The sequence below is a fragment of the Mirounga angustirostris genome, unplaced genomic scaffold, assembly GCF_029215605.1.
Source record: "Mirounga angustirostris isolate CCGP_5_RB_7025 unplaced genomic scaffold, mMirAng1.0.hap1 SCAF_1, whole genome shotgun sequence".
NCBI classification, from domain to species: domain Eukaryota; kingdom Metazoa; phylum Chordata; class Mammalia; order Carnivora; family Phocidae; genus Mirounga; species Mirounga angustirostris.
The window spans coordinates 192,115,216-192,142,912 of NW_026991709.1; the positions used below are offsets into that span (position 1 = coordinate 192,115,216).

The 27,697-nt window shown below is 39.1% G+C and overlaps 1 protein-coding gene across 1 annotated transcript in view; it reads left to right on the forward strand.

Moving 5' to 3' along the window:
• The window catches only part of ERC2 (ELKS/RAB6-interacting/CAST family member 2), an 832,212-nt gene that overhangs the window by 307,361 nt on the left and 497,154 nt on the right, over positions 1-27,697 (forward strand). Inside the window, exon 4 of the mRNA XM_064593283.1 lies at positions 320-394. Within this exon, the coding sequence (XP_064449353.1) occupies positions 320-394 (75 nt within the window). The remainder of the gene's footprint in view (positions 1-319; positions 395-27,697) is intronic.

Consider the following 27,697-nt stretch of genomic DNA (forward strand, 5'->3'; position numbering starts at 1 on the left):
GTAAATTATGATTTGATGGCTGGGCAACAACCCCAGTGTTGAACAGTATTTGGACTATGATTACTTGCTGGCTTTGTCACAGTTGACATTAATTATTGATGGTAGTTTCAGAAATAGCGCATGTGCCAGGAGCTTTTCACCGGAACGCAGGCTCCAGGCAGGAGGGACGCTAAGGAGGGTGGGGGAAGAGTCACCTGTAGCTTGTTTATATCGGAGCACAGCGAGCCTGCACCCAGTGGGCTGTGTGGTACCTGTGTAAAGGTCATGGTGTAACGGAAGGATGAACCGTCAGGCTTATTTCTATCGTGTTCCTCCCCAGGAATTGCACCGAAGGAGCCAACTTCAGCCGGAGCCAGCAAAGACGAAGGCTCTCCAGACTGTCATTGAAATGAAGGTAGGAGCTGTTCACATTTGTCAAAAACAGCTGTGCCTCCGGAGTTTGTTCTAACTCCACGGTGCCTACACTTGAAATGAACCTTGTGTTTCTCTCTAGGCACCCTGGTGGGTGCTTTCCTTCTGGATTTTGTTGCCTTCTTGGGTACATTTAATTTATTGGCCCTTTAATTAGGATGTCTATTCTGGGCAAAAGAATAAAGGGCTCAAGTATCCCTTGGCTGAAAGGAGCTGGGTTCATTTCCAGAGCATGGCCAATGCTTTCAACCCTAGGGGAGGTTTTGTGTGTGCTTTAAAAGGAAATTTCTAAAGCTAGAATAATTTTTTTTCCCCTTTTCATTCACATTACGATGAAAAGACACTTTAAAAAAACTAAGACTTGGCAAAGAGAAGTTGCCTTATATGCAACGAAGTCGTTAAATAATTAAAATTATGCTATCAGTAAAATGTACTTTTCAAAGAATAATACTTTCCCAGGACTCCAGTATTTTCTCCTAACCAAGTTTGGAAGCAATAATAACTTATTAAATACTCATAAGGTATCTTAGTTAGCTGTGGAAGCATAGAGATATGTTATTTAAAAGAACCAAAGATCCTCCTGTATAGATTTAGGGCATTTAAAGAACAATGAAATAAATGATGATGGCTAAGCCATGATGTATGATTAAGAAATAGATCTAAATGAAACCCAATTGCTTTGTCAGTATCTAGAAATGTAAATAAAGGTTTTTTTACTTTCAGTGTTTACCAGAAGGAAGCAAATACTGTTTATCTAAGAGTAAATAATTCTTGATTTAAATTGTTTCATGAAGAAAAAAAAAATTATCACAATGATGTTTGCAATCTGGTATTCCAGAGTTTAACACTTGAGAGTTTGCTGATCACCATTAGCCTACAAGAGAATTCTGTAGCTTGCTGATAGGATTGGATAATGATTTTTCTGTCTTTTTTATAGCACATGATTTTGAACTGTCTGCCAAAAAATTCCTAAATCCTGGGGATAAAGAAAATAACACCAGCCATTAAATATTTGGCATGTACAATTCTGACTTGGGATTTTTTTTTTTTTTTTGTCAATGACAATGTCTTCATTCAGTGAATTTTTTTTTTCTTTTAAAGATTTTATTTAGTTACTTGACAGAGAGAGAGAGAGAGAGCACAAGCAGGGGGAGTGGCAGGGAGAGGGAGAAGCAGGCTCCCCGCTGAGCAGGGAGCCCGATGTGGGACTCGATCCCAGGACCCTGCGATCATGACCCAAGCCGAAGGCAGCTGCTCAATGGACTGAGCCACCCAGGCGCCCCCATTCAGTGAATTTTTGTGGAAATAATGTGGAGCATTTGCTTTTAAAACTCTGTGTCCCCAAATGAGGTTATATGAGTTGAGGCACTCATAATGCATTTGCAGCAAATTGGTTTGAAAAATATCGTCAAAGGAACCAAATGCCAATGAGACTGAATAATCCTTGCTAATCTTGCCTCATCAATTCGTTTTGAATTTATGTAATTTGAACTTGTTTTGAAAAGAAACTTATCATTCTACACTTGTGGGGGAGTGTTTCATAACAGATTTCTTCCTTACTTTATACTGGAACCGAACTTGAAACTTGGTTAGGGTTCTTTCTTTCTTTTCTTTCTTCCTTTCTTTCTTAAGAAAAGAAAAAAGATAGAATATTTTATTTTGTTTTACTTTTTTGCAGAGTCAGTCTTTCTTCCACCCACCTCCACGCCTACCACCCCAGTCTCTGGCAGTTACTAATGGAAAAGAGGATATATATAAAATCTATTTCTAAACTATCCTTTCTTTTAAAAAAAAGAGTAAGTGAATTCCAGGAATCTTTGGAGAAACCATGAATGACATATCTTCCAGAGCAGTGGGCATATTTCATGTAAAGGTCTCTATTCAAAGACAATTAATAGCTTTTGATGACTTTTAGAAGTAAAAAATCTGTTTACTTATGACTGTGTCAAGTATCATATGTTTTATTAGAAAACAAAAAAATAAATATACTCATTTAGGCTATCTATATGGGAAGGCATGAAACATGACTTTTAGGGCAGGTTTCACATCCATATATTATCAGTAAATTGAGTCTGGAGTTTTTCTTTTATGGATGCCAATATGTTGATTTATAGAACATATTTTTAGGACAAATGATGATCAATATACTTGTCAGGGAATTGAGCCTGGAGTTTTTCTATTGTTTTTTGGATGTGTATTAATTTACAAACCACTGCCTTCTGTTTTGTCAGTGGAGAATTCTGGGTCCCATTAGCATCTATACTCAGCATGTAAAAATTGAGTTATGGAGGCAGATGGTAGAGGGTCATCTTTTCAGCTGTGTGTGTAGCTTGTGACAGAGGCTATGATCTCCTTCAATTTTATACATTACATCCCTGCGAATTTGGAAGGAATATTAGAAACCCATATTTAACAAGCTTTAGGGTTGACTATCAAATACAACTGACCCTTAAACCTGGTGGGTTGAACTTAAGACATCTTTGTGTTTTAACTTAAACACCTTTGGGTAAACATTGGTGTCATCTGGTACCTTGGCAAGATCTAAAGTTGAAAGGAACTTTTCTAGAGAAAATTTGACCTGTAGTTTCAGGGACATGACATGAATTAAGGGCTTATAAATTACCTCTACTAATCCCTTGCTTCTGAGAGAAACTGAGGGTGAACTTCTGACCCCTCATCTTCTCTGCACATAAACTTTGTATCAACTTGAGAAAATTGTTTATTGTGAAAATCTGTGAAATCTTGGCCTAATACAAGCAGTTTAAGAAACTTGGTCTGGTAGTTTCAGTAGATCTCTACATGCACCTCTGGGCTTGTACATTGTGAAAATCTGTCTCTGTGGGCAAGCACTGGGGAGGGCCATCTGCCAGCATCAAAGTGGGAGTAATTCTCTTGCAGTCATCACATCTATTGCAGCCAGTTGAGCCAGGGGGATTAAGGTCATCTGAATGAAAATGAAAGGAAGCAAAGTGAATGAAGTTATTTGTGATTTATCTTCTTGCAGGAGGCTCCAAGTTTTAATTCTCATCCCTGTTTGCTCTAGCAGGTATGTTCCAGGTTTGCACTAGAACATTGTGTGTATTTCTCACAGAAATTAGTTTTCTTGTAGATGGTGCAATGCTCCTCCTTTTCTTGCTTTTGTGTCTAAAGATTCTTTACTAAGCTCTTCTTTTCCACTTTTATGGAGAACTGTCAATAAAAATGGTAGTTAAAAAACTTTTTCCCTCTTTTTTTTTAAATGTTAATTCCTTTGAAAGAAAGTTTTAACCTACTTTTATTATAAATTTGACATGACATAAAGATGATGTCTAAAAATTTCACTTTCTTAGGTTCATTCATAAAGTTGTACCCAGTTTCTTTTTAAGAAAATGAATTATAATAACAGTACTTGTCAGATAATCTTAAAATTGTTTTCTTTGCTAGTTAAATCTTCCAAGTGAATGAAAATCTAATTCAAAATGGCTAAAGCCAAAAGGAAATTTATTGGCTCACTCAGCTGGAGAAAAACAGGGTATTGCTTCAGGCACAGCTTGATCCAGGGGATCAAAAGATGTTAATGATCCGATTTTCTCTCATTCCATTCTATAGTTTGGTTTCCTTCATGTAAACTCTAATTTCAGACAGCCCCTGTCTGCCCATCTGAGCAAGATGGCTATAACAGCTCTAATAATCACAAAAGGAAGGGATAGGAAGAAAGTTGTGTTTTAAGAAAATGCAAAAAAGAAACCAACCCCAGAATAATGATAATTACTGGGATGGGGTGTAAACTTCACTCTAAACTTAACAGCCCAGGCTAAAAAGGAAATATACAAAGTTTCCTAGTTCTCATTTGCTTAATAAATTAAATGGCACTCATTCATCAAGAAAAACAAACTTTATGCTAGCACTAACTTCAGCAGAATTTATCAAGTGGGACCTAAGTGAGTGCCATAAGGGATTTAGTAAAAGTTGCAGAAAATGTATTTGATTTGGTGAACTTGTTATCAAAAGTGGATTAAGAAGCTAGGAGCATAATGTCACTAGGTGACAGTATTTCTGTGGTAACTAAAGTGAGGATTGTAGGTGTTTAGCTTTCTAGTCACATGACCAGCCAGGTGCTTGTGTGTCATGAATGGTTCTTCTTGAGTAGCATTTGTTCCCACCAGGCTTTTCTATGGGAAATGAGCATTGAGCAATTCAACATTGAGCTTGACTAAGTTGCTGATTTGTAGTTGTGCTGTTTATCAAAGAATATGACTTTGCATTCAGGTGCTAAACTCCAGTGGTGGGGTTGATCTTTTGTTATTAAAACTAAAGACCAAGCCTTGTCTTCCTGCTCAGGCAGATGACTGCTGTTCTTCTGCATGGCTCGGAGCTGAGCTGCAGTTGGGTTCAGTTTCTCTTAAAAGATATGCTGATATTTGGTCAAATTCAGCCAATTCAGTTCCACTAAGCATGGAAGGGATGCACTGGAACATGGAAAAGGTAAGAGCCACAGTGGCAACTTTTCCCAAGGTCACACATCTAGGAAAGGAGGGATTTCAAGTTCAAACCTAGGCCACTGAATGCATCCCAATTCCCAGTACGAACTTAATTCAAGTACTGGGATCTAGTCAAGAATACCACTTTGTGGCTGAAATGTTTTCTTTGGCTCTAAAGCCTCCCTATATTTATTTCTTCCATTTTTTGAACTCTTACCTGTTTGAGTCTAAATACTGCACTCTACTTAGAATGATTTCTTCTTTTAGGATGAGATGTTCATAGGAAATTTGTTTCAAGCCTAGTTTTTCTAGCCAAGTCATTATGATGGCTTTTAGGCCTTAAAACTATGCCCCACTCTGTTTGTGGCTGTTAAAAAGAATAAGAGCAATAACAATAAAAATACCACCTTGCCCCATTGGTGACAACCCACAGCCTGAATACCACTAACCAGGCATGGGAAGCCAGATGCAGGGCACCTGACATATAATAACCTGTGAGTAGGCATAATTAGCTCCATTTCACAGATGAATAAGTTGTGTTTTAGGGAGGATAAGCAGCCTGCTAAGGTCCTACATCTAGGCAGTTGGCAACTGAGATCTGAATACAGGTTTTTCCTCCAGAGTTCCTATACTTTGTATTCCTTCAGTCTGCTTTTACTGAAGACAGCCCATGGGTTCAACTGGTTTTCTTTCAAAACTTTTTATTTTGGAAATTATGCACTGGAGTTTGTATCATAGAATAGGTTGAGGCAGCTCTTGAGAGCTGGAGAAGTCTCTGGTATTTTTGGGAAAGTGTTATGTGCTTTGTGCTACAAAGCACATCCTTTTTACATGTGAATGTTATCAGCCCTCCAAATAGGGCTCCAAATTTGTAATCTACTGCCAATGTATGCCCTGTATTTCCTCCCTGAGTTTTAAGTCTTGCCCTGAAGTCTTTATAACAGTTGGAGCATAACTCATTCAAACTTGCAAAGCCTTGTGTTTTTGATTTGTGTTATCCATTTAATGATACCAGAAATTATCCTTTAGCTTATTATTTTTTTTCTTGAGAAATTTCTTCATCTTCTCATCTTTCAACTTAAAAAAACTTTGTCCCATTTAACTATTTTCCTTAAATAAGGGGAAAAATGTGGGTTTTCAGTGATAGCCAGAAAAAGCAAAATGTCAAGTTAAATGTTAGCTCTGGATGATATATAGTTGTTATTTGGAAGCAAGGAAGACTTTAAAAAAAAAGAGGAGACTTCTTTCCTTTTTTTGCCCAACTCTTCTTATAATGTGTTTGAATATTTGAGTTGCCAGTCAATAATTCCTGCTATGAACAGGTTTAGTTTGTGTGAATTTAACTCCTGAAGTTGAATCACAAACACCTGTGTTGACTGAGTAGCTATTTTGTGCACAGCACCATGGTAGACCTTTCAGAATAACTGAGCCCTCAGTTTTTAAGGGGCTAATGGAGGGAAGTACATAAGCCAGGATCTAAGAATGGCAAACTGGACTGCAGGGGCTCAGAGGATATCAAATGAGAGAGGGGCAGGGAATGATTCCTAGAGGAGGTAGCATTTGAGGAGGGCCTTGAAAAGTTGGCATGATTTTAATAAAGGGGAGAGGGATGGTTTAGAAACAGCAGGAACTGTAGGAGCAAAGGCAAGAAGGCTGGAAAGTATGAAGAGTATCTGGGGAAGAGCAAGTCATTCAATTTGGTTGACAGAAGACTTCTTAAGTTCAAAAAACAATAGAAGATCAAATAAAACCATAATAAGGTGAGAGAAAAGAAATAATAAAAAAGTTGAAATCAGTGAAATAGAAATCAAACATATACTGGAAGGGAATACCAAGCCAAACACTGATTCTTTGAAGAGATTAACAAAAATGACAAATCCTGGTTAGAATTATTGGGAACAATAGCTAGTATCAGGATTGAAAGGGGACATCACTGTCAATCTTATTGACTATAAAAATATGAGGGAATTTTAATAACATTATGATAATAAAGTTAAAATTTTAGATAAGTTCTTTTAAAAATACAACTTGTCAAAACTGCATGGGAAGAAATAGAATGTCTGAGTAGTCCTAAATATTAAAGAAAATGATTCTATATTTAAAATCTTACCACCAAAAAAAGCAACCCCTAAATCCAAAAACCAAACCAAAGGAAAAAATCTGCAGGCCCAGATGGCTTCTTCGGTTAATTTTACTAAGCATTTGAAGAAAAAATTATCATTAGTCATACAGAAACTATTCCAGAGAATAGAAAAAGAGGGAACACTGTCCACTGTATTTTATGACGCCAATGTAACCTTGATATTAGTACCCAACAATGTCATTACATGAAAGGAAAATTACAAGCAATCTCTTTCATAAAGGTTGATGCAAAATATCCTACCGAACTGAAAATTAAATGACATGACCAAGTGACAATTAAATGACATGACCAAGTTGTGCTTATTCCAAGAATGCAAGGTTGGACTAATATTTGGATATCAATCAATATTATTTACTACATTAATAGGATAAAGGAGAAGCATAAATGTAATTTCAATAAATGCAGAAAAAACATTTGAAAAATGCAACATCTGTCCATGTAAAAAAGAAAAAAATGCTTTTTTGCAAACTCAAGGATTTTCTTTTCTTTTAAAGATTTTATTTATTTATCTGACAGAGAGAGACACAGCAAGAGAGGGAACTCAAACGGGGAATGGGAGAGGGAGAAGCAGGCTTCCTGTGGAGCAAGGAGCCTGATGCGGGGATCAATCCCTGGACCCCGGATCATGACCTGAGCCGAAGGCAGCGGCTTAATCAACTGAGCTACCTAGGTGCCCCTTCTTAATTTAATAAGAAGTAGCTATAAGAAAACTACAATCAACATCATATTTAGTGGTAAAATATTGAAAGCTTTCCTTATGATATAAAAAATATGACAAAACTGCCTATTGCTGTCACTTCTCTTCCATAATGTTCTGGACATCCTAAGTATAAGAATTGTAAAGAAAGAAATAAAAGCACTTTTACTGACAGGCACCATAATTGTGTGTGTGTAAAATCTCAGTAAATTCATATATAAACAATTAGATTAATAAACGAATTTAGCTAGATAGCTAGTCAGTATTTTAAAAATGAATCATATTTCTACATGCCAGTAACAAACATTTACAAAGTGAAATTTTGAAAACAATATCATTTACAATGGCATTAAAAAACCCAAAATATCTAGAAGCAAATCTAACTATGGTGGCACAAGACTCAAATTTATATAGAAGGTTCAAAACATAATTAAATGTGGAATAACCAAAACCTTGAAAAAAGTGAAATAGCTATCAACAATGGAATAGATAGTGAAATATTCATGCAATGAAATGCTATATGGCAATGAGAAAGGACCAGACTATTGCTTCATATAACAACATATTCAATACCCCCAAAACAGCATTGAAAGAATCCAGACACAAAAGAACACATATCATATGATTCTGTTTATATGTGTGTATTCCAAAAATAGGCAGAAATAATGAATAGTGTTAGATGTCTGGATATTGGATAATTTAGAGGAGTGAGGGGTTATGGAAGCTGGGTGGGGGCATGAAGGAAGCTTCTGGAGTACAAGTAGTATTCTATTTCATGATCTGGTTTGCTTGTGTCCAGGTGTGTTTACTTTGTCATAATTCTTCATGCTGAAAACTTATCATTTGGCTAATTTTTTATGTATAATATACTTTAAGTAAAAAGTTCATTTAAAAATAAAGGACGAAAAATTTATCAGTAAAAAGACAAATAATCTTATCAAAAATTTGAGCAAATGATATGAATGGGCATTTTTCCAATGAAAACGTACAAATGGCCAATAAGGACATGAAAAGATGTTCCAACAGGAAATGCAAATCAACCCTCAATTAGATACAGCTTATCCCCCACTAGGATGGCCAAAATAAAAAAAAGACAGTAGCTAACAAGTGCTGGGAAAGATGTGGAAAAACCATACTCTCATATTGGTGGTGGGAATGTAAAATGGTTCGGTCCATTTTGGAAAACTCTTTGGCAGTTCTTCAGAATGTTAAAAGTAGGGGTACTGTATGACTCAGCAGTTCTCCTCCTAGGTGTCCACCCAACCAAACTGAAAACATATAAAAACCTGTACACAATAGAGGGGGGAAAGATGGTGGAGGAGTAGGGGACCCTATTTCAACTGGTCCCCGGAATTGAGCTGGATATCTACCAGACCACTCTGAGCACCCACGAAACCAGCCTGAGATGTAAGAAGATCTGGATCTCTCCAAACAGAATAGTTGTAGGCGGTTGGTTTTGAGGTACGAAGCGGGGAGCCGTGATTCCGCAGGCAGATACCGGAGGATAAACGGCAGCAGGAGGGTGCCTGGCCGTGGGGATCCTACACCGCCGGTGAGCGACAGCCTTGCGCGCTGCAGATGGGCACAGACTCGCAGACTGGTAGCAGCCGGGAAAGGACTTTAGGGCAGCCCCTCGGGCGGAAACCCAGAGCAGCAGGGTTGCACCTGCAAACTGCAGCCCCCCGGAGTGGAAACCCGGAGTGGGGGGGTTGCGCCTGCGAACTGCAGCCCCCAGGGCAGAAATCTGGAGCGGCGGGGTCGTGTGCGCGTGAACTGGGAGCGGCTGGCAGTTTTACAAGCACAAAGGGCAGAGACATGCCCCGACCTGGAGGCAGGATTGGGGGCACTGCGGAGGTGTGCACAACCCAGGCTGCTGCAGTTTATAGCAGCACGGTCAGAAACAGAGACAGTGTGGCCTGGAGAGCTCACTGAAGAATAGACTACGCTCTCTCTGCTCTGAGGCAGAGGGTGGGAAATGGTCTCTTCTGCTCTGACTCGCGGAAGAGATGTGGAAAGCTGCCAGGGAAAGCCGCCAGAGAACAAGAGCCCCAAAGACTGATTCCCGCTGAGCCCATTCCCCACCACAGGGGGGCAGGGAAACTCCGCCCGAACAGGGTTGCCTGAGTAACAGCGCGGCAGGCCCCTCCCACAGAAGACAGGCTGGGAAAATGAGAGGCCAGCAACCCTAAGGTCCCAAGAAAACAGGTGCATCTTGCTTGGGTTCTGGTCAATAATTTGGACTCTATACATTCCCTCAAACACCCATCAACAGAATGACTAGGAGGAGGAGCCCCCAAAACAGAAAGGACTCAGAGATTATGACTTATGCTGCAGATTTACAAATGGATGCAGATACAACCAAGATGTCGGAGTTGGAATTGAGCTAGCAATTGTGAAGACAATGGCTAGAATGGAGAAATCAATAAATGGCAACATAGAGTCTCTAAGGGCAGAAATAAAAGGTGAATTGGCAGAACTTAAAAATACTATCAATGAGATCCAGTCCAATCTAGATAATCTAACAGCTAGGGTAACTGAGGCAGAAGAGTGACTAAGCGACCTGGAAGACAATATAATAGATAAAAAGGGAAAAGAGGAGGCCAGGGAAAAACAACTCAGAATCCATGAAAATAGAATCAGAGAAATAAGTGACACCATGAAGCATTCCAATGTCAGAATAATTGGAATCCCAGAGGGAGTGGAGAGAGAGAGAGAGGACCAGAAGATGTATTTGAGCAAATGGTAGCTGAGAACTTCCCTAATCTGGGGAATGAAACAAACATTCGAGTCCTAGAGGCAGAGAGGACCCCTCCTAAGATCAAGGAAAATAGGCCAACACCCCAGCATGTAATAGTAAAACTTGCAAATCTTAGAACCAAGGAAACCATCTTAAGGGCAGTTAGGGGGAAGAGATTCCTTACGTACAGAGGGAGGAACATCAGAATAACATCAGACCTATCCACAGAGACCTGGAAAGCCAGAAAAGCCTGGCAAGACATATTCAGGGTACTAAATGAGAAGAACATGCAGCCAAGAATACTTTATCCAGCAAGGCTTTCATTTAGAATGGATGGAGAGATGCAGAGATTCCAAGACTGGCAGAAACTGAAAGAATATGTGACCATTAAGCCGGCCCTGCAAGAAATATTAAGGGGGGGTTCTATAAAAGGAGAAAGACCCCAAGAGTGATATACAATAGAAATTTACAGGGACAATCTATAAAAACAACATCTTCACAGGCAACATGATGACAATAAAATCATATCTTTCAATAATCACTCTCAACGTGAATGGCCTAAATGCTCCCATAAAATGGCCCAGGGTTGCAGATTGAATAAAAAGACAGGACCCATCCATATGCTGTCTACAAGAGACTCATTTTGAACCTAAAGGTACATCCAGACTGAAAGTGAAGGGATGGAGATCTATCTTCCATGCCAGTGTACCTCAAAAGAAAGCTGGGGTAGCAATTCTTATATCAGACAAATTAGATTTTAAACTAAAGTCTGTAATAAGAGACACAGAAGGACACTATATCATTCTTAAAGGGTCTATCCAACAAGAAGATCTAACAATTGTAAATATCTATGCCCCCAGCATGGGAGCAGCCATCTACATAAGCCAACTGTTAACCAAAATAAAGAGTCCTATTGATAACGATATGTAATTGTAGGAGACCTTAATACGCCACTCTCAGCAATGGACAGATCATCTAAGCAGAAAATCAACAAGGAAACAAGAGCTTTGAATGATACATTGGACCAGATGGATGTCATAGATATTTACAGAACATTCCACCCTAAAACAACAGAATACTCATTCTTCTCGAGCACACATGGAACTTTCTCCAGAATAGACCACATACTGGGTCACAAATCAGGTCTCAACCGATACCAAAAGATTGAGATTATTCCCTGCATATTCTCAGATCACAATGCTCTAAAACTGGAACTCAATCACAAGAAAAAATTTGGCAGAAATTCAAACACTTGGAAGCTAAAGACCACTCTGCTCAAGAATGTTTGGGTCAACCAGGAAATCAAAGAAGAACTAAAACAATTCATGGAAGTCAAGGAGAATGAAAACACATCGGTCCAAAACCTATGGGATACTGCAAAGGCGGTCCTAAGGGGGAAATACATAGCCATCCAAGCCTCACTCAAAAAAAATAGAAAAATCCCGAATTCACCAACTAACTCTACACCTTAAAGAACTAGAGAAAAAGCAACAAACGATGCCTAAGCCACGCATTAGAAGAGAAATAATTAAAATTAGAGCAGAAATCAATGAATTAGAAACCAGAAACACAGTAGATCAGATCAACAAAACTAAAAGTTGGTTCTTTGAAAGAATTAATAAGATCGATAAACCACTGGCCAGACTTATCCAAAAGAAAAGAGAAAGGACCCAAATTAATAAAATTATGAATGAAAGGGGAGAGATCACGACTGTCACCAAAGAAATAGAAACAATTATTAGAAATTATTATCAACAACTATATGCCAATAAACTGAGCAATCTGGATGAAATGGAGGCTTCCTGGAAACCTATAAGCTGCCAAGACTGAAACAGGAAGAAATTGACAACCTGAATAGGCCAATACCCAGTAACGAGATTGAAGCAGTGATCAAAAACCTCCCAAAAAACAAGAGTCCAGGGCCTGATGAATTCCCTGGGGTATTCTACCAAACATTCAAGGAAGAAATAATACCTATTCTCCTGAAGCTCTTTCAAAAAATAGAAACAGAAGGAAAACTTCCAAACTCATTCTATGAGGCCAGCATTACCTTAATCCCCAAACCAGGCAAAGACTCCATCAAAAAGGAGAATTTCCGACCAATATCCCTGATGTATATGGATTCCAAAATCCTCAACAAAATCCTAGCTAATAGGATCCAACAATACATTAAAAGGATCATCCACCTCGACCAAGTGGGATTTGTCCCCGGGATGCAAGGGTGGTTCAACATTCACAAATCAATCACTGTGATAGAACACATTAATAAGAGGAGGGAGAAGAACCATATGGTCCTCTCAATTGATGCAGAAAAAGCATTCGACAAAATACAACATCCTTTCCTGATTAAAACTCTTCAGAGTATAGGGATAGAGGGAACATTCCTCATGTTCATAAAATCCATCTTTGAAAAACCCACAGCGAATATCATCCTCAATGGGGAAAAGCTGAGAGCCTTTCCCTTAAGATCAGGAACATGTCAAGGATGCCTACTCTCACCACTATTGTTCAACATAGTACTAGAAGTCCTAGCAACAGCAATCAGACAACAAAAAGAAATAAAAGGTATTCAAATTGGCAAAGAAGAAGTCAAACTCTCTCTTTTCACAGATGACATGATACTTTATGTGGAAAACCCAAAAGACTCCACCCCCAAATTACTAGAACTCATCCAGCAATTCAGTAATGTGGCAGGATACAAAATCAATGCACAGAAGCCAGTTGCTTTCTTATACACTAACAACGCAACTGTAGAAAGAGCAATTAGAGAAATGATTCCATTCACAATAGCACCAAAAACCATAAGATACTTCGGAATAAACCTAACGAAAGAGGTAAAGGATCTATACTCTAGGAACTACAAAACACTCATGAAAAAAATTGAAGAAGACACAAAAAGATGGAAAAATATTCTGTGCTCATGGATCGGAAGAATAAACATTGTTAAAATGTCTGTGCTACCCAGAGCAATCTATACCTTCAGTGCTATCCCGATCAAAATTCCAATGACATTTTTCGAAGTGCTGGAACAAACTATCCTAAAATTTGTATGGATCAGAAAAGACCCCGAATCGCCAAGGAAATGTTGAAAAAGAAAAACAAAGCTGGGGGCATCATGTTGCCTGATTTCAAACTCTATTACAAAGCTGTGATCACCAAGACAGCATGGTACTTGCACAAAAACAGATATATAGACCAATGGAACAGAATAGAGAACCCAGGTATGGACCCTCAATTCTATGGTCAAATAATCTTTGACAAAGCAGGAAAAAACATGCAATGGAAAAAAGACAGTCTCTTCAATAAATTGTGCTGGGAAAATTGGACAGCCACATGCAGAAGGATGAAACTTGACCATTCTGTAACACCATTCACAAAGATAAACTCAAAGTGGTTGAAAGACCTCAATGTGAGACAGGAATCCATCAAAATCCTAGAGGAGAACATAGGCAGTAACCTCTTTGACATTGGCCACAGCAACTTCTTTCAAGATACATCTCCAAAAGCTAGTGAAACAAAAGCAAAAATGAACTTTTGGGACTTGATGAAGATAAAAAGCTTCTGCACAGCAAAGGAAACAGTCAACAAAACAAAGAGGCAACCCACAGAATGGGAGAAGATATTTGCAAATGACACTACAGATAAAGGGCTGGTGTCCAAGATCTATAAAGAACTTCTCAAACTCAACACCCAAAAACCAAATAATCAAGTCAAAAAGTGGGCAGAAGAGATGAACAGACACTTCTCTGAAGAAGTCATACAAATGGCTAACAGACACATGAAAAATGTTGATCATCATTAGCCATCAGGGAAATCCAAATCAAAACCACATTGAGATACCACCTTACCCCAGTTAGCATGGCAAAAATGGACAGGGAGAGAAACAACAAATGTTGGAGAGGTTGTGGAGAAAGGGGAACCCTCTTCCACTGTTGGTGGGAATGCAAGTTGGTACAGCCACTTTGGAAAACAGTGTGGAGGTTCCTCAAAAATTCAAAAATAGAGCTACCCTATGACCCAGCAATTGCACTCCTGGGTATTTACCCCAAAGACACAGATGTAGTGAAAAGAAGGGCCTTATGCACCCCAATGTTCATAGAAGCAATGTCAGCAATAGCCAAAATGTGGAAAGAGCTGAGATGCCCTTCAACAGACGAATGGATAAAGAAGATGTGGTCCATATGTACAATGGAATATTACTCAGCCATCACAAAGGATGAATACCCAACTTTTACATCAACATGGATGGGACTGGAGGAGATTATGCTAAGTGAAATAAGTCAAGCAGAGAAAGTCAATTACCATATGGTTTCGCTTATTTGTGGAACAGAAGGAATAGCATGGAGGACATTAGGAGAAGGAAGGGAAAAATCGGGGGCATTGGAGGGAGAGATGGACCATGAGAGACTATGGACCTGAGAAACAAACAGGGTTTTAGACGGGAGGGGGGAGGGGGATTGGTTAGCCCAGTGATGGGTATTAAGGAGGGCACGTACTGCATGGAGCACTGGGTGTTATACGAAAACAATGGATCGTGGATCACCACATCAAAAACCAATGATGTATTGTATGGTGACTAACATAATAAAATTAAAAAAAAAACAAACCTGTACACAAATGCTCATACACCATTATTAATAATAGCCAAAAAGCTAAAAAGAAATCCAAATGTCCATTATTCTAGATGAATAAACAGAATATGGTATATACACACAGTGGAATGTTATTTAGCCATGACAAGAAATGAAGTTCTGGTAACATGCTGTCACCTGGGTGAACCTTGAAAACATTATGCTAAATGATTCCATTTATATTAAATGTCTAATATAGGTATGTCTGTAGAAATAGCAAGTGGATTAGTGGTTTTTAGGAGATGGGGGAGATGAGAAGGAGTGAGTGGTAATGGGTACAGGGCTTTTGGGTGGTGAAAATACTGTGGAATTAGATAGTGGTGTTAGTTGCACAAACCACTGAATAGCACACTTTAAAAGGATAAGTTTATGGCACATGTACTAATATCAGTAAAACTGTTATTCAAAAATAAAGATATTTAATGGGGCGCCTGGGTGGCTCAGTTGGTTAAGCGACTGCCTTCGGCTCAGGTCATGATCCTGGAGTCCCCGGATCGAGTCCCGCATCGGGCTCCCTGCTCAGCAGGGAGTCTGCTTCTCCCTCTTCCGCTCCCCCGCTCTTGTGCTCTCTCTCTCACTCTCTCTCTCAAATAAATAAATAAAATCTTAAAAAAAAATAAAAAATAAAGGTATTTAAAAAGGAAGGATAAATAACTTTGATTACTTAAAAACTAAAAATATAAACAGAACTATAAAATAACCAATCAGGAGATGTATTTCTAAGGTTTATAGTAGTTGGAGACTTAATATTCTTAATATATAAAGAAGATATATTTATCAATGTGGAATAAAATTTTGGGGAAAAAATGTACCAAAATGTTGATACTAATTCTGAATGAGTGGATTATAAGGTATTTTTTCCTCTTTCCAAATTTTTATGTTTTCAATAATGTGCATTCATTACACAGGTATGATCAGGAATTATTAGGAAAGACAACAGTAAGTTCATTAAGAAAAGCTTAAAGCTGCACAATTTCTTCTAGCCTGATTTTCTTTTGCTGAACAGAGAAGCCTCCAAAGAGGAGAAGGTTAGATTAGTTGTGGAAATTGATAATTTGGCTCGGGTGCTTAGTGCTTCTCTGACTCCAACTTTCCCATCTGTGAAATGGGACCATGATACCAGTCTGCATAGGGTTGTGGAGAATATTAAAATGAGTTAAGTCATGGGAAAATCCTGGTATATAATAAGGGCCCAAAGAATTCTTTGCTCCCCTATCCACTCTCTTTCAGTCTGGAATTGAGTTTTACCTATGAAAAAGAGGTAGTACATTTGAGCAAGGGTAGAGAAGGAATTTAACAAGTTTACTTCAGGCAGAGTCTCAGCTCAGAATACACACAGAGCTGGCATGTGGAAAGACTTTAAAAGCATCTTTGAATGGAGAAACCAGTCGAGAAAAAAACAGCAATTCCCAGTAGGCCTGTGGCATAATAAATGACCTAGGGACCTGGCTTTCTGGCTGTTGGGCCTTTGGCAAGTCACTTGTCTTTTCTGGCTTTCACTATTCTCACTTGGCGAATGAAGAGATTGAACCAAGAGTCCGGCTTTAAAAATTCTACCAAGTTTTGAGGCTTGGTGACTGGCAATTTGGAGTCTCAAAGGGCCTGCCTGGGGAGTCTGAATTGACATGACATTCTTTCAAAGTTTAAACCTTTGCTTTGTTTGCTCCATTTTGGCCAGCCCTGACCAAGCCAGCAGCCCCTGCATTCTCCCTTGTTGGTGCTCAGGTTCCCAGCCTATTGTTTATTTAGGGATTGCAATTTCCTTATTGGCGTGCGCCTCCGCCAGCAGGGTTGAGAAGTCAACCACAGGCCTCATGTGAACTTCCCCTTTCAAGTTTCAGTAATGACAGTGTACCGGCTGTCACATGCCTCATCCCTAAGGCACGGTCCAGTTTCCACATCCATCAGGCCGTGCTGGTGACTTGGGGTGGCCTGAATTCCTCCGCTGCCTGTTGCTTTTTCCATGAGACAAACTGGTTGAACATAGAAGGATTTGTGGTATGTTTTGGAGATCCTAAGAATGAGGCCCCAAACCAGGGTGTTGAAGGCATTGTGGGGATGGTTTAAAAGGAATGGGAAGAGCAAGTTCAGGTTGCTAGAGGCCAGTGAAGAGAGCTTCCTCACCCAATGTTTTCCTAAAGAGCATTGGAAGGGAATAGAGGTGTGAGATGTCCATCTTTTCATTACTCCTCGAAATGCAATCACTGTTTTGCAAAGTAGTATTTCTCTGGATCTCTGGGAATTCAAACTGTCTTTGTATTTATATGTATGTGAAAGATGACTTTGATCCAGCCTTAGGGAGGGCGGGGCTTCACACAGCACACACTGATGGGCTACTCTCTCATCTGGAAGCACTTTCTGAAATTTCTTCCTCCCTGTCCTCTCTCCTCAGCCTCTTCACTATTTTCTTTTGACCTTGCTCTGTGATCTTTAAAGGCTAATCGTACTGTGTGGAAGAAAGGATCAAAATAGTCGAGCTTCTAGGTGGCACAGCTTCTCTGAAGCCAGTTCTCCTGAGGTTTTCCTGGAGACAGCAAGGTCCCACTGTGTGGCTTCCTCTCTTCTATATGTGGAGGGAACCATTCCAGTGTATTAAAGGTGTTAAAAAGTGACTGAAGAAGACAATGGAGGTGATACAAATAAACTTTAGCACTTCATGAAGCAGTCTCCATTTGGACAACTGGAAAATGGGGTGGGAGGAAGGAAGGTTTTATAGGATAAAGAATAAAGAATAAGGAAGAAAAAAAAAATAGAAAATATCTGATTGGCTAGGACCACGTAGTCAAACTTGTTTAAGGTGAGAAGGAACAAGGAAATTAGAACTCAGAGTTGGCTTGGCATGTGGGAATTGGCTGACTGGATACACTGCATTTCTGGTCAAGTGGAGCATTTACAGGGACATGAAAGTTATCTAAGTATTGATTTGCTGACAAGGAACCCCAAGCAGAAGTTGAGCCATCTTGGGCCTAGAAAGTTATTTCAACAAAGGGAAGATCTTTGGCAAGTTATTTACCTTCTATAGGTCTCCTGGCCTATAAAATGAGTAAAATAAGTACTTAATTCACAGGGTTATAGGGAAGATTAAATGAGATTTTCTACCACAGTGTTTGCATTAGTAATCAATACACATTAGCTGTTGTTATTAAGTGCATTTTTAATGCTGGAATGGAGAAACATTGCTTCTGTCCTATAGTATTCTTTTCTATATATTCAGATTATGCAAATATATTTATATCTTCAACATAAATGAGGAAGAAAACATAGGTCTAAAAAAGAAATCTTTTTTTTTTTTTTAAGATTTTATTTATTTATTTGACAGAGAGAGACACAGTGAGAGAGGGAACACAAGCAGGGGGAATGGGAGAGGGAGAAGCAGGCTCCCCGCTGAGAAGGGAGCCCGATGCGGGGCTCGATCCCAGGGCACTGGGATCATGACCTGAGCCTAAGGCAGACGCTCAATGACTGAGCCACCCAGGTGCTCCCCCCCAAAAGAAATCTTTTGATGTGGCTTTGTTCCCCCCTGAGGAGTTTACAAATGAATACGAACTTTTGTGTCACCTCTATCCTGAAAGGGAATGTCCTTGGGTGACATCAAGTCATTGGTACTTTTTATTCACTCCCTAGATGAATCTGATGCACCTAGTCCACAGACTGGCACTGGGGAGCCTCTGCATTAGTGTGTTTCACAGGCACATGGAAATGATTTTGGATTAACCAGTGTTCCCTTCCATGCATTGGGAATGTCGAAAGCTATCAGTATTAATTGAAGCAACTTTCTATGAAGGGCTGATAGTCAGCTTTGAAGCATAGGTGCAACTACACTGCTTGTTAAAATATTGAAATGCTTCTGTGGTTATCTCAAATCCCCAGGCTACGCTCCCCCACTCCAGCAACTAAAGAGTTAACCCCTGGCTTTTCAGAGATTTCCCAGACCTGGTTCTATTGCTCTAGGTGGTGTCTGTTTAGGTTGGTTCTTGACCTATGCTGTCCTAGTTGTTGAGTGACTCAGCCATCACCCTGATTCTATGGGATTTAAAGTCTGCTCAAACCTTTTCTGACTTTCTTTCTTGAAACTTCACTCTCTAATTTTCTGTGACTTTTTCATGATTTCCATCAATTTTATAGCTCTTCCTTTTGGTGATTCCTGTGCCGTTTTTCTCTATACTCTTCTTAACTGTGTCTGAGAATTCCTTTACCACTAGGCTGATGATCTATCATCTCTACTGTCTCAACTCCCATTTTGGCTTCCATTTTTATGATTAACTTCCCAAAGGCCATCTTGTTGCCTTCTTTTTACCAGCTTATAAATGATTCCCAGTCATAGCCAAATGCAAACTCCCAGCTTGATTCTGAAGAGTGCTTATCATCCAGCCCCTTCTTCTTTTCCGACTCCTCTGCAACAAAAAGTGATCTATACTTTTTAATTAGTCCTGTCTTCTTACTCCTCTTCATACATAATTCATACTTGTTATCTTATTCTTTCAACTTATATTAATTAAATATTATGTGCTGGACACCATGCTGAGTACTCTTGACTTTGCATGTGTTATTATTTCTGGCCGGAAAGAATTTCATCTTCCGTATGATAATCTTGTTCTTATCCATCTCTAGACCCTATATTAGGCTCCTTTGCTTTCTGGAGATTTGTTGACTCTTCTATGGTGGTCTTACTCATTTCTGACCTTTCTTTGTAGATTTGTAGACTCTTGTATCTAATTGTATTTTGGTGTTACCTTTCATGCTATCACTTTTGTGGTATACTCTTCTGGTTGCAAGTGGCTGAAACCCTGCTATTGTATTTTGGTATTCTAGGGGAGTGGATGGTTCAGATATAGCTGTACCTAGCTGTTCAAATGATGTTATAAGGGTACAATCATTCAGGCACATTGTTTTTTTTTTTTTTTTTTTTTTAAGATTTTATTTATTTATTTGACAGAGAGAGACACAGTGAGAGAGGGAACACAAGCAGGGGGAGTGGGAGAGGGAGAAACAGGCTTCCCGTGGAGCAAGGAGCCGGATGTGGGGCTCGATCCCGGGACCCTGAGATCATGATCTTAGCTGAAGGCAGACCCTTAACGACTGAGCCACCCAGGCGCCCCTCAAGCACATTCTTAATCGTGGTATCAAAGAAGGCCATAACCAGCCATAGGCCCATATTTTCCTTATCATTCATAATCTCAGAAAAGGAGAAACATAGGCTCAGAAAAAGAGAGGCCTCTGAATTTATGTGAGTCCCCTAAAAGAACTCTGATTGGTCTTGATGGCATAATGAGATCACCACAGATCAATCCACATCCAGAGAATCCATGGTACTTGCCACTGAACAGGGCCACACATGAAAACCCCACTAAAACAACAAGGAATTGGGGCGATGTAGTTCCCAAAAAGAAAAGAAGCTGAGCAGACAGATAAAAAAGTAATTGATAAATGCTACAGCTAGAACTGGGAAGAAGGTAATCTTTGTAGAGCACCTACTGTGTGTTGGCTATTATTCTGGAAGGTGTACATTTTCTCACTCATGTAATTCTTATAACAACCTTAGGTTATAGGATTAGCGACCTTAGGAACATGTTCACAAAGTTAGACGGTGTAGACTAAAAGTGGAAGCTACTGTCTTCTACATGTGCACCTCACAGAACTGGGCAATGGGTGGGGACTTACTATACTGTTGTTGGCTGATGATAATAATGATGGCAACCCTTTACTCTCGTGCAGGAGGCTCCATGTGGGTACTTTTCATGTGTTATAGATCACTTGTAATTTTCATGACATGCTCTTGAGCGTGGTCTTATTTCAGACAGCCTCACCATCTTGCCCAAAGACGTAAAAGCCTGAGCCAGATTTTACTTCCAGATTTGTGACTCTCGAAGGGTCAGGAGGATTGTTTTAGCGTCAGCTCTCTTTCTGTTCTTCCGACTTGAGTCTATTAACAACAACAGCAACAGCAACAACAACAACAACAACAACAAATTCAAATATGGAGACCAAAACCTCAGTGGCTGCGTAGTGTCCAGAAAGAAACACATCTTCTGCCCATGGGTCATTAGCAGTGTGCACAGAGACAGGATGACAGGAAGCATGCATTTCTGAGGCATAGGCTTCATGAAGAGTGAGTCAGAAGTAGGCGAATGAAGCCATGGAAAGAAACATCGAAGCACCCTAATTGCATTGAATTTGACCTGATTCTGTGCTCGTACATTTTGCTGTAAAGAATTAGGTACTGTATGAACAAAAAACCAATAGTACCACCAAAAAACAGCATGTCCCCTGTCATTTTCTCATCTAGGTCACCATCTCTTTACAGTTTGATAAGGCCCAAGAAGTTCAGTTACTGATTTTTTTGTTTTTAGTTTTTTTCTTCTAACATGCTTTAGGCCCAAGCCGACTTCTTTCTAGAGGGCTTGACTTGGGCTTACAAAACTGCGGTTAATCCCACACAGTAAACCCTTCCAAAGTCAAGGGCGTTCCTCAGATACCCTAAGACCAAGGGAAGCTCAGTTATGTTTGCAACTACAACTAGATGAGTTTTAAAAGTTAAGCCTTTAGGAGCCTCTGTGGCATCCAGTAATAATAGTCTAGAATTTTATTCTAAATAAAGTATAATATAATTAGGTTGGGATGTTTCCTGAACATTAGATCACGTCTTCTTCCTTAAACCAAATTGGCCCTAAGTTTGTTGATCAATGTCTGTAGACCGATATGTGATCACGGTGAGTTCCATGCTCTGTAAAGACTGCTTGTATTTTCTTCTTGGCCTGATATTAAAATGAAACCAGTAATTCTTACTGTATTTGAAAAAAAAAAACCACATTGTGACACTCAGCAATAATTGCTCTTTTGATGTTCCACCTACTCATCATTTCAGTGTTCACAGTTCCTAGAGAGGAATTGAAATCTTTTTTTTTTTGCTGTTTAAGGGGAACATAATGTTCAACAAATACAAAAAGGGCAATAAAGGCATCTGGACTGGCAAAGATGTTCCAGAAAGTTTACTCCCAGGGTTGGTGTACACTTAGGCTGAGACGGATAGCTCTTGAGAGTAGGTTAATATTTTTCTAAATGTACTTGGCTTGTAAAATTGTCTTGGTTTCTTCTGCACTGGTCAATCTTGTGCCTCCTGTATGCTGGACACCTGTAGTCATTTAAAACACCCACATCACCTGAGAACCTTGTGAAAATGCAGTTTCAGATTCAGTAGGTCTGGGTTGGGGCCTGAGATGCTGCATTTCTGAAACTCAGGTGATGTCAATGCTGCTGTTCTGTGGACCACGCTTGGAGTAACAGTGATCTAGATTGTACTCCATGTTAGAGAGAGAAGGGTGCCCATGAATCTTGTTGAGATATACCTAGTATCTCACATACCTGGGCGATGTGACTGGTACCCAATAGATGCTCAGTACATATTTGTTGAATGAATGAGAAAACTCCTTGTGTCTAAGTTTCCTATCAACTGTAGCAGACATGTCCTGGAAAAACTCAGAAATAAGTAAAGAAAAGAAAAAAAGATAAAGCAGAGATAAACTTATTTCAGTCTTCCCATCTGATTTTCATTTTCTTTTTTTTTTTAAGATTTTTATTTATTTGCAAGAGAGAGAATGAGAGACAGAGAGCATGAGAGGGAGGAGGGTCAGAGGGAGAAGCAGACTCCCCGCTGAGCAGGGAGCCTGATGTGGGACTCGATCCCGGGACTCCAGGATCATGACCCGAGCTGAAGGCAGTCGCTTAACCAACTGAGCCACCCAGGCGCCCTGATTTTCATTTTCATTGCTGTAGTCCAACACCTGTGCTAATACTTACGGCTAGTTTAAAAATCAGCAGGTGGGCCTATTGGGTTGATGGCTGCTAGGGATTCAATTTCAGTGGTTTATTTATTAATTGCCCGTCAAGTACCTATTTTACGTCTTTTGAATGATAAATGTAAAATAGTCTTGGTTATGAATCTTTAAGTAGGAGTTATGATCTGCAATTGATGTATAAAATTTTTATAAGTATTGGGGTGCCTGGGTGGCTCAGTTGTTAAGCATCTGCCTTCGGCTCAGGTCATGGTCCCAGGGTCCTGGGATCGAGCCCCGCATCGGTCTCCCTGCTCCACGGGAAGCCTGCTTCTCCCTCTTCCACTCCCCCTGCTTGTGTTCCCTCTCTCGCTGTGACTCTCTTTGTCAAATAAATAAATAAAATCTTTAAAAAAAAAATTTTTACAAGTATTATTTTATGAATGTGTGGAAAGAAATGATTTGAAAGATGTTCAATTCAGATTTTTTTTCTAACCAGTAAGGAATGAGCAAACACATTTCAGCTGTTTTTTTTCCTCCTGAAACTTTATGTCCCATGTTCTTACAGTCCTTAATGAAAATACTGTATAAAAGCAAAACAATTTCATGGTTGTCCTGTCTCAAGGCTATTTGAAAAATGTTACTTGAGACATGGAGTGGTAGTTTCTGAGAGCATGGGAGTCTATGTTCTTTCCCTGCTCTGAGCTCAGAGCAGGCTCTCAGTAAACCACTTTTGAGTTACAGAAGCCAACAAGGTGATCTGGATATTTAAGCACCTAATTGCTTTAAATGGAGGGTAATGATGGTAAGTTTTCCCTTGAAGAATCCAAATCACTGTTTTGATTTTTCACTTTAGTATATAACCCTGAGCTAAATGTGGCCATTAAATTCTGCCCCCCCCCCCTTTTTTAAGAATTGACTTCTAGAGGAATAATACTGGGAAAAATCAAATTAAATAGAATACTTTGCTGCAGAACTTCCCCAGAGCCATTAATGCTAATGTGCATAGGGAATCCCCAGTAAGCATTTCTCAAACTTATTTGACCCTACAATGCCCTTTTCACAGAGCTTTTGTGTTCTGTGGATTTTGGGAAAAGCTGTTCTATGTTGTGTTTCACTCTCTCCATCTCCCAAGGAAGGCCCACAATGATTGCTTTGAGAGTTTGCTTATTTGTGAAACATAATCAAAATGAATACTTGAAAATCACTACATAAATTATTTTAAAGTATCAGTGGTAAGTAACATGTGGAGATGTTCAGATGAAGAAAACTCTGGTGATTGGGAGTAAATATTGCTCTCCCTTCTGAAACTTCACTTTTCAGGATATTACAGCATTATGTCTTCACTCTAGATCAGTGGTTAGAGTTCTTGAGATGTGCAGTTAGCCTCAGTTTTGAAGGGCAGCATCCATTATACCACATTGAGCCATATTAGGAACTGTGAGGTGGTTGCCTTCCATAGTCCTCCTTAAATATAGAAGTTTATAGTAATTCATCTTAGTTTTAGAGATTTGAAAAAAAAGAAAAAGATGAAATTTCTTCTCGCTGAGTTCCTCAAACTGAGGTAGTAGAGTAGCTGTGACCATGGCAGTCATTTTATTTACCTTTATATTTCATACTTGGATTTCTTCACGTCTTTCTCTGCCTCAGCATTTTGAGTATCTTCTTGGGCACAGTCAATATACCATCTGATATATCTATGTATTTTGTATCTGTTCTCTTCTCTAGGTCTTAATGATACTCTCCTATCTCCTTTTCTCTATGCTCAAGATTTCAGGTCTGAGTTCTGTGGTCTTTAAACGTGACTTCTTGAAGTACGGAAACATAAATAAGGACAGGAAAAAATAGATCATTATTAAAGTGACTTCCACAACACCCCCCCACCCTTTCTTTTTTTTAGTATTTTGGGATACCTGTGGCTAAAAGGAAAAAAAGCTTGTGAGGAAAAAGAAAAGTTGGCTAATTTAAGGAAATTAGTAAAAGTTAAAAATAATAGTTTTAAAATGTGTTTCACTATTTGGTGAAATTTTAACTCAGACGCATATAGGTCAAGATAATTTTTTTGTTACAAAACTTTCTATCTTAACCCTGTTCTGATCTTTCTTTAGCAGTATGTAATTTTTTAAAGTGTGGTAAAAAGCTCCTTCTAACCCAGTTAGAAGCTGGCGATTGTGGTCATTGCTAACTAAAGCCTCAGGATTTGACTGAGGGGAAAGCTGAGGGTACACTCTACCCCTCCGCCCCTGCCTATGTGATTGAGACCTGAAATTCTAAGTGTATCAAAAATTAAGGTGTAAAACAGAAGGACCACAAAGCATGTTGCACACACACGTCTTTATACATGCATATGTTGAATACATACATACATTTGAAAATGCTTCCTTTAAACTTGGGTCTGAAATCCCAGAAGATTTTGTATTAGAATAGCACAGATGTAGGCTCTTCCTTTTACACTTAACTTACAGTTAAACTCTTGTAAAGATTGTACTTAGATCTTTGTAAATGCTGAAAGATTATATCTCAAAAAGAGGAAATCTCTGTCATATTGATTAGAGTTTTATTTTTATTTTATTTTATTTTTTTAAGATTCTATTTATTTGAGAGAGAGAGAGAGGGAGAGTACAGAGGGAGAGTGACAGGGAGAAGCAGACTCCCTGCTGAGCAGAGAGCCCGATGTGGGGCTCTATCCCAGGACCCTGAGATCATGACCTGAGCTGAAGGCAGACGTTTAATCAATTGAGCCACCCAGGCGCCCTTTGGTTAGAGTTTTAATTGATAACTATCCTTTTTTTGTTTTAAAGTAGTAATATAATCTTAAGGCTTTCATGGGAATAAATAAAAGTGTTAATAGTGGGTATATCTGGGTGATGGGGTTATGTACAGTCATAATTATCTACATAGCTTTTCAAGTTTTCTATAGTGAGCATGTCTTCCTTTTCTTTAGATTTTATTTATTTATTTGACACAGAGAGAGAGAGAGAGAGCACACAAGCAGGGGAAGCTGCAGGCAGAGTGAGAGGGAGAAGCAGGATGCCTGCAGAGCAGGGATCAAGAGTGGGATCAAGACCCTAGGGTCGTGGGATCATGACCTGAGCCAAAGGCAGCCGCTTAACCGACTAAGCCACCCAGGTGTCCTATAGTGAGCATGTCTTAATTTTATAGTCAGAAAAAAATGTTGATTTAAAATGACTGCCATTTATTTAAGAAGGCTCTTATGAATGTTTAGAAGTTCTTTTTCTGCATCCTTTTTTATTATTGCTGCTCTTTTCGTCTACAGAGTTCTCATAGCTCAGAACTCAAAAGAGTCACTAAAGATGCCTTCCTACATTCGTCAGCTCAGGCTGCTATAACAAAATACCACTTCTGGGTGGCTTAAAGAACAGAAATGTATTTTCTCACAGTTCTGGAGGCTGGAAGTCCCAGATCAGGGCGAGAGCGGGATTGGGTTCTGGTGAGAGCTCTCTTCCGGGCTCACAGATGGCCACCTTCTTGCTGTGTCCTCACATGGCAGGGAGCAAGAGAGAATAAAGAAGCTCTCTAGTGTTTCTTCTTATGAGGGCTTCATCCTTATGACCCCATGTAACCCTGATCACCTCCTAAAGGCCTCATCTCCAAATACCATTGCATTTCCTTCACATTAGGGATTAGAGCTTCAACATAGGAAATTTGGAGGCATGTAGACATTTAGTCCGTGATACTCCTTTCACTCAAACTGGCAGTATACAGGATTTCTAGAAATTGCATCTAGAATAGAAAAAGACTAGCTGGCTGTACATAAAACATGAGTGATGGTTATCTCTTGATGGTAGGACTAGAGGTGATTTTCTCCATTTTCTAGGAATTTAAAGTGCCATTATTTTTATAACTGGAAAGAATAACAATAAATATTATTTTTAAAGGAAAATGAAATGCTAGAGAATATAACATTCCATAATAATCTTGCAGATTTCAGAATCTTTTTATTTCTTCTTCTTGGGGTTTTTCTGAGAACTAATAAAAATGTCTTCAACACTTGGAGCTCTTGGATGTTCACACGTAGTGGCACTCAATAAGAAGTTGTTTCTCCTCATTTTCCTCCATTTAATGAAGATGACAATGTTAAGTGATAATAGCAATGATTATTATATTGCCCCATGAGACATGCCATCGACAATAGAATATAGGAAATTAAAATGGAAAATAGCCACAAAATCAGGACAGATGTTTGCAAAGTTTTTCCTATGAGTTAGTTCTAAATAGAATAGGCCATCCATTTTCTTTACTTTTGGAACTCTTTCGTCTTCTAGATTCCTGAAAATTAATTGGTAAAAAAAAAAATGAGTTAATTGTTTGTTGTTCATTAACATTCAATTACAAATGTGATATCAGCTCTTTGGATCTGTACCATAAAAGGGCAGGTTCATGGTGTCAGGGAGGAAACTTACAGTCAAACTTTCAATGTATTTTATTCCAAAGACTGGTTGGAGTTTAACACCTCAGGTTGGGGAAAGGTTTTTTCCTCTATAAAAGCTCTCTCTCTTCTTTTCTTTTTAATGCATCATTTCTTATTATGCTCTATCTTGTGTGTAGAGTCTGTCATTTCCTTAAAAAAATTCTCTGGGGTTGTTTTTTTTTTTCTCAGTCTCACATTTGAGTGTAATATTTCTAGTTTTTTCAACTCTGAAAGTCAATAGATTAGAAATGCCCTGCAAAGTAGAAATGTTTTTTGTCACGCAGGGAGCTGCTTGCCAAATAAATCATGACGTTGTGATATATTATTTCCAGTTGCTATAAATTTTCAATATTTAATATATCAGTCATACTAAGTCAGGATTCAGTTATTTAATTTCATTGATGTCTGTATTCT